The sequence below is a fragment of the Octodon degus genome, unplaced genomic scaffold (assembly GCF_000260255.1).
Source record: "Octodon degus isolate 3935 unplaced genomic scaffold, OctDeg1.0 scaffold00072, whole genome shotgun sequence".
NCBI lineage: Eukaryota > Metazoa > Chordata > Mammalia > Rodentia > Octodontidae > Octodon > Octodon degus.
The window spans coordinates 5,247,606-5,255,352 of record NW_004524648.1 but is presented as its reverse complement, the minus strand read 5'-3'; the positions used below and the strand labels follow the sequence as shown (position 1 = coordinate 5,255,352).

The 7,747-nt window shown below is 45.4% G+C and overlaps 1 protein-coding gene across 2 annotated transcripts in view; it reads right to left on the bottom strand.

Moving 5' to 3' along the window:
• Nucleotides 1-4,982, bottom strand: part of Kiaa0100 (KIAA0100 ortholog) — a 40,576-nt gene extending 35,594 nt beyond the window's left edge. For both annotated transcript variants that reach the window (XM_004635411.2, XM_023719833.1), the window contains exons 1-11: nt 4,814-4,982; nt 3,938-4,067; nt 3,210-3,259; nt 2,677-2,824; nt 2,401-2,519; nt 2,117-2,177; nt 1,798-1,987; nt 1,117-1,240; nt 833-957; nt 437-504; nt 180-325 (exon numbers count right to left, since the gene is read on the bottom strand). In XM_004635411.2, the coding sequence (XP_004635468.1) occupies nt 180-325; nt 437-504; nt 833-957; nt 1,117-1,240; nt 1,798-1,987; nt 2,117-2,177; nt 2,401-2,519; nt 2,677-2,824; nt 3,210-3,259; nt 3,938-4,067; nt 4,814-4,881 (1,229 nt within the window). In that variant the 5' untranslated portion in view covers nt 4,882-4,982. The remainder of the gene's footprint in view (nt 1-179; nt 326-436; nt 505-832; nt 958-1,116; nt 1,241-1,797; nt 1,988-2,116; nt 2,178-2,400; nt 2,520-2,676; nt 2,825-3,209; nt 3,260-3,937; nt 4,068-4,813) is intronic.
• Between the last annotated feature and the right edge of the window lie 2,765 nt (nt 4,983-7,747).

The following is a 7,747-nucleotide window of genomic DNA, read 5'->3' as shown; positions in this document are numbered from 1 at the left end:
GTCCCTGATGCTTTTGCTAAGCTTGTTCTAGTAGGTGCTTTAGACCACTGAGCCATCTCTCCAGCCCCAAAAAGACTAATATTTAGAAGCAGCAGTCACATATATATTTAACAGAAGATACCACTTGTACCAAAAGAATCCATCTTATAAGATGGTGGCTGAAAAAAGATTAAACAGACCTTTTTTTCTTTTGCTTAAATACAGGTGAACTAGACCCTTGAGTTTCCAATGCTAGCATGTGCAGCCAATGAGAAAATTCTTGATGCCGGTAATGAATGATACATGTATTCACAAGTAGAGAAGCTGAGAGATCAATAGTGGTCACCTGAAAATGAGAAGACCAGAACCGTGAGCTTGCATTTTATTTCACTAACTTAGTAACACTATAGAGAGAAAGCAGAGAAAGGAATAATTCTTGATACTACAGTCATTGTACCTGCACAATAGCTTTGAGGGAGTTGAGGCAGACAATGCGCTGGCGACTCTGGGACAGCAACAACCCATCTATGAGTGAAAAGACAGATTAGAAGTAAACAGAGCCAGGGCCTGGGAGATGGCTCAGTAGGATAAGCGCTTGACTGGCAAATGCAAGGATCTGAGTTCAATCCCCAGTTCCGCCAAAAAAAAAAAAAAGTAAACAGAGCAATGGCAAAAAATTATACTAGGAAAAGATCAAAGACAGGCAAGGCAATCACTGTGAGTTCAGGCTATTTTCTCTCAGTAAGTACGTTTCCCCTCTCTCTCCAATATTGATATTAAGAAGACCATGTAGGACATAAAACAAGTGCCCGGTCTTCCTATTTTGTCAGCACCAGTGCCCCCATTCACAAACCTTCCAGTAGTAGTTCAGTGCTCATCTGTGCCATATCAGAGTTTGCAGTGAAGCTTCTCAGAGGCAGTTGATCCTCATCACGGTGGTAGAGGAAACGGAGCAGCTTCAATGTCCAAGTCAGGTGCCTGGCCCAGAGACAGATTCTGGCTCAGAAAGATATGAAATGCAATTCCTACTTCCTTTCTCCTTATAAATAAGATCACTACATCTGCTAGACTGGCTATGGAGATCCCAGCATATAGCTCACATTACCATTCACTATACTGTGTCAAAATAGACCTCACCTCTTTTGACTATTCATGGACAAGACCACGCTTGTATTCTCCATCTTCAACTTCACCTCATCTGGCAGCTGTTGGAGGAGGTACAGGCCAGGAAGCATTGGCTCAGCCAAATTCTCTGTCACCTCTGGGAATATGATTGAATAACATAAGAGCCAGCAATCTTTAACACTCTCAATTTCTCTAAGAAGCCCTCCCTCTTTGGCCAAATGCCGCCAAATAAAGTAGGCTTTAAAAAAAGCCCAAGCAAAGTCACAAAGCAAATACACCACAGAACCAGATACCTGACATATTCTCTTCCCTAGACTCTAAAAATCATAGTATGGGATCAGGCTTATGCCATAGAAAGAACATGGACTTTAGGGCCAAATAAACCTTATTATGAGACCTTACTTAAATTACCTAAATAACCATCCTGAGCTTGTTTTCTTACTTCTGAAAGGCTAAGGATTTAGTAAGAAAACATACACAAAACATAATACAAGTATAATTCATGATGGGTATCCAATTAAATATTAGTTCTTTCACTCACCATAAACAAAAGCTCTATTTCCGCTATCTTTAGTGTCAAAGGGCAATGACTAACAACTCAAACCTAAATAAGTAATGGAACTATTATTTTTTTCTACTTCCAAAATAACCCAAGAACAATACAACCATGAAGCTCAATGATGGGAACTTTACCTGAACAGGAAACAGACTTGGACGCCAGGCTTGGGCCCTGACACAGGAGCTGACTATGGAAAAGACCCTCATGTAGTTCAGCATGGAGTGTCCACACATCCACAGTGATAGCCTTTAGATGTCTACTGCTGATGCCCACCTTGAGACACAGGTCTAGAGCCAAGGAGAGTTCCACTAGGCAGGTATCCTCCTACAGGGAAAATTAGTCTCTAAGATATCCATAGGGAGCTCATAAAGACACAGGATCTGGAATGTAGGCCCTAAGCGCCTTCACACAATAGCAGGAAATGAGGCACAGGAATCACCATTGCATACTCACCAGCTGACCACTCTTCAGAACTTTGCTGCTGATCTTAGATAAGCTCACCTCACAGATTAGCCTAGGAAAAGGAAAAGATTAAGAGCAGTTGGTTGATTTCCTTTCCTTACCATTTACTCCAATGGTAAGCTCTGTTGGCTAGAAAGGACAAGGCAAGCCGAAAAAGTTCCTCAAAGTTCACAGGAGAACCTGATGCTCTGATAATGAGGAGACCTGGTATTTACCATCCCTGAAGCAACCAAAGGCAAGAATGAAACTACCAGACCCTTTTGTGCCCACCTTACCTCTTCCCATCACTATCCAAAAGAAATCTGCTTCTACTGATCTGAATGTGCCATAGGGACTCGGAGGTAGCCACCTTGAGAACCATGATGTTTATAGCATCTACATGAATGGAGAATAGCTGGAAAGAATGAAAAATAATGTCAAGGCAATTCCCTTTCTTTCCAGCTGAGAGGCAGATCTTAGCATTATGCCCAAAAAATACTAGAAAAATCCACCCACAACTCCAGTATCAACTCTTCCTGGAGTATAGTGAAGAACAAAAGTAGTAGTCTCACTTGGCAGAAGATCTTCAGCAAGGATGGGCTGAAAGATAGTTCTTTTTGATCCACCCCAGATCTCTGTGAGAATGGGGCAGACAGGCCAGAAACCTTCTGTAGATCTGTTCTGATGCGTACTTCTCCAAAGCACAACGCCACACAGTGTCTGCCCAAAAGACAAACTTTAATGCCACTGGGTCCATCCCTCCATAACATTGTTTATTCCTCCCTCACACTCACTCTCCAATGTCTCCAGAAACATAACTCAAATCACAGAGAACCGTCTCTGAGCAGTTATCAACAACTGTCTCATAAGGTAACAGCACTCAGACTAACAAGGAGACACTATAAAAACATCTCTTTTTTTTTTTTTTTTTGGCAGAACCAGGGATTGAACTCAGACCCTTGTGTTTGCCAAGGAAGCACTTATTCCACTGAGCCATCTCCCTGGCCCCTATCTCTCCCTTTTTGAGCTAAGAGGCCTCTGTAGAAGAATCTCATTCTGTAAAAACCCTAAAATATTCCCCAAGGGAAGAATATGAGGTACTCACGGCAAATCATGGTTAAGGAGTTTGCTGGAAATCCACAAGTTATCAATTTCCTAAAAGAGTGTGAGAGAAAGCTCTGTACCCTAATTGCTAGGTAAGCAGTGAGCAGCTTAACAAGCCAGGAAGGGTTTTGGGTTACAGAAGAGAAGAAAGCACTATCTACTCTCTTACTGAATACGCCCCTTCCGTTTGCATGGGTTTTCTGCACAACACTTGGGATCTAGTTCCTCATAAGGATGTTAGTTAAACTTGCTTAGTCTTATTTCTTTTATGGATTGCTCTCCTTCTTCTCTTAAATTAGAACAGTAAGCTCCAGTTATCTTTCCTTCTATATCTTTCTTATGTGTGCTAGACACTTTGTGCTCTAATAAATTTTTTAACTGAACTACTTGTATCAATCTCAGTGGTCCCCAACCAACTCTAAGGTCATCTTCTCAAAGCAATAGCAAGGGTGGAAACAAGGTAACTAGGAAAGTTATCAGGACTGTTTTGTTTTGTTTTGCTTTTGCTCCCAATGCACTCAGGGCAGGTTTGGCTGGCTTGAGTTGTGGGGATCGAACCAGAGCAACCTGAGCCTGACTGCTTTGTTGAAGCAGCCACTTAAAGAACTGAGCTAAGGGGCAGGCCCCCAACAGGACTGTTTTTAAAAGGAATTTATGAGTTGAAATTCAACTGGATCAACCTCTCCACCATATCCATCCCGTTCACCCAGGGTGTTTCCCACAACTCACCACTGTTTGCTGGTGCTGCTGAAACTTAAGACTGACATTCTGAATCCAAAAAAAGCGGAAGGAACCGATCTTTAGCTCCGCCTGCAGCTTCCGCTGACACCACCTGGTGGCCAATCGTACTACAAGCCACCTACAGAAAAATCCCTGTGAGTTCTTAAAACCCTCTCCCAAGGCTCCCATACCCTCTGTTGAAGCTAGAAAACCTTGCAAGTACGGTATTCTACAGCTGGATTTTCTGAGCAACTCCCCAGTCTCTGAAAGAACCTCTCCAGCACACTCACTCGGCCGCACTCACCAGAACCCCATCCCCGAATGACTCGTCTACCCAAACGAAACCAGATAAACACCTCCACCCTCTAAAAAGGGGACAAAACAAAACAAAAGGCAATCTCTCAAATCTTCAGGAACCCGAAGTAGAACAAAAAGGACCCAACAGGACTCAATGCACAGGCAACCATGTCATATATGCCATCACACTTTGCAGGAGTCTGTCTTTGCCCCCACCCCGCAGACAGGTGTCCTCAGGCAAACACTGGAGGATGTCATCGGCCAGCTCAAAAAACAGCTCTTCCGTGTCAGCCAATCCTCCTGATCGCGGTCGCCAGGGCAAGACTGCAGGAACCCTCGTGCTCAGTTAAGGGGACAACAGGGGGGTCTCGGAGACCACCGAACAAGGCCCCTTCCTCCACACACCTATCCAGTTTGGAACCTCGACATTACCCTGTTCTCCCCCCGTTGTACCTCACCCCGCAGCTCCGTCCACGCGCCCGTCCTCGATCCAGCCCCCTCCGCCTCTCGCGCCCGCAGAGTGCGCGCCCCCTCCTCAGTCTCTTCCTTTCCCTCCCCTCCCCCCATCGCAGCTGGTAGAGGTCTTACCGGCCTAGGACGAGGGCGCTAAGCGCAACCAGCAGCAAGACCAACAGCGCAGAGAGAAACAGAGGCATTTAGGTCCGGGTCCGGCCAGGCCTGGCCCCGGCCCCCGCCATGCCGGGCCCCGAAGCCGGAACCGCGCAGCACCGCCGCGGGCCGACCAGCCGCGCGCGCAGAGCCCAGGCTGAGGGGGGAAGCGTTGGTGCGCGCGCGCGCCCCGCCCCCCGCGGCCCGCCAGCCAGCCAGCTTCTTCCTCCCGCGCCCCGCCCCTCCCCCTCCCCCTCTCCCCTTCCCCCAGCCAGCAGGGCCGATGGACAGGGTGCGCGGAGAGGGCGTGGCTGCGGAGGGAGCCGCGGAGGGCGGGGTTGGAGCGCCCACTACGAACCCGCTGACACGTGCGCCCCGCCCTGGGCGCGCCTCGCCGTGGCCCGGCTGCCGGGGGTCGGAGTCCGAGTCCGTATCCTGTGTTGGCAGTGACCAGCCTGACTCATTTTAGCCTCAGAGTTCCGCTTATTTTAAAACATTTCCTAAGGCAGCTAAAGAGTCAATCTGGCCGCTCAAGGCCTGGACTGAGAAGGCCACCCAAGTTATTCCCTTGGGTCTGAAGAAATAACTTCTGTATTGTCTAAGAAGTCTTTTTGAAAATGAGAATCTAGAGGTAACTAAAAGACCCCAGAAATTGCGCCTCATTCCACCTATAAGGGAAACTCATGAGTTTATAGCTCGTGTACTGTCTAAATGCGGATCTGGTCAATTTTGTGCGTATTAACCTATTGTTGTAGACCTTTCCTGGCATTTTAGGGGAAAAACTTGTTCTACAAAGTGTATAGCGTGAACTGGGCCCAAAAGAGTAGAAGGGATACTGCAGTAGTGAATACTGACCTTGTCCTTCAACAACAGTCTACCTTGGGAGCAAAACATTTATTTACTCTACATGAAATGAAATTGAAGGTAAATTTTGGGTCATGGTTAATTTTACCGGCTTCTTCCCCAGTAAATGAATTAAACAAAGGTCCCTTAGAATTACTGCGATGTTGTCAGTAGCTTTGTTAGCCAGGTGTGGTGGCACAAGCCTGTAATCCCAGCACTCTATCTGGCTCAGACAGGAGTACTGCTAAATTCGAGCCCAGCCTGAGCAATTTAGTGAATTAGGGGTACCCTGTTTTTTCTTCTTTTTTTTGGCAGAACCGGGGATTGAACTCAGGCCCTTGGGCTTGCCAGGGAAGTGCTTATTCCACTGAGCCATTTCCCTGGCCCCTACCCTGTTTTTTTGTTGTGGATTTTTTTCTTCATCTTTTTTGAAACAGAGTCTCACTATACAGTTCAAGCCGGTTTCTACCTTGGTGTTTTGTTTTGTTTTGCAGTACCGGGGATTGAATTTAGGACCCTGTGCTTGCCAGGCAAGCATTTATTCTACTGAGCTCTCTCTCCCCACCCCATGGTTCTGAACTTGGAATGATCCTCCTGCCTCATTCTCCCAGAGTGCTGGGATTATAGGCCTGTGCCTGGCAAGGGCTACCTGTTTTTAAAACTCAATTTTTCTTAAGTGTTGCTACTGTACTACATATATCACCAGAACTTTTTTTTGAGACAGGGTCTTCCTAAGTCCCTGAATTGCCAAGGTTGGAGTTGAATTTGTGATCTTCCTACCCCAGCCTCCTAGAGTGCTGAGATCACAGGTGTGAGCCACCAGTTTGTGTGTCACTTTGAATGATGGTTTACTAATACAGAATAATTTACTGATTCTAAAGTATACTTTACCAATACTAAAGAAATCTTGGGGCTGGGAATATAGCTCAGCAGCACAGCACTTGCCGGCAAGCACAAGGTCTTGAGTTTGATTCCTGGTCTCCCCCCACCAAAAAAAATCTTAAGGATTTCAACACCATCATGTAGAACTCATGTCCCTTTGTTCTAGTGTCCTAGTCTCTATAAACATCCTTCAAGATTTTACTCAGCGCTTCTTTGTTGTTCCCTCAGATAACACTTGAACTTTCACCAGCATGTTGCTCAAAGTTGTTCTTATTCCTCCAACTAGTTTCCTTACCTAGCCTTTAAATCAGTTATTTCACATATGTTAGGGGCACCACTACTGCTTCAAGATCACACTCATCTTCCACACATCAATATTTCTGTTATCCTTAAAATAAGTAGCCTTCATCAGTGTCATGTCTCCTGAATGCTCATGGAAGGTCCAGAAAGTACAGATCAAGATGCCTTGTAACCCATCTCCATACTCTTTCATCCTATTTATCTGTCTTTAATTCAACTAAGATACCTATCACTTCCTTCTCACTTGACTGTTATGATGCCTACTGGCAATCTCAGAGCTTGAAATATTGCTTCTATTGTCTATCTTAACTGACAATACTATTAAGAAATCAAAACAATTGAAATGGGATAGGGAAGAGGGGTAGAAGCACAGATGAAACTATTAATTCATAGCTTGAGTTTACTGAGACTACAAAACATAAAAGAAACCAAGTCTTAATGTCATGGACATGTCTGGCACAAAGCTAGTGTATCTAAATGTTCAACATTAACATGCCTGGCAAGGGCAAGGTCCCAAGTTTAATCCCTGGTATCACAAAAAAAATAAAGAAAGAAAAAGAAAACCCCAAAGTTTTTAAAAGTAAAAAAGCTTGGGCTGGCTAAATAGTTCAGTGGACTAATGCACCTGCTTAGGCAAACACAGGGGCTGGGAGTTCAATCCCTGGGCTTGCTGTGCTGGCCCCGCTCCAGGGGCATGCTGAGAAGGCGATTGAGACTGCGCATGGTGGCACACACGTGCCTGTTATCCTAGCACTTGGGAGACTGTAAATAGGATCACTGTGAGTCCAATCTATACAGTGAGACCCTGTACATCCTGTCCTAAATAAAAAAAATAAAAAAATAAAAAAAAGCTTGGTAATGAGGCACAGTGGCATACACATGTACTCC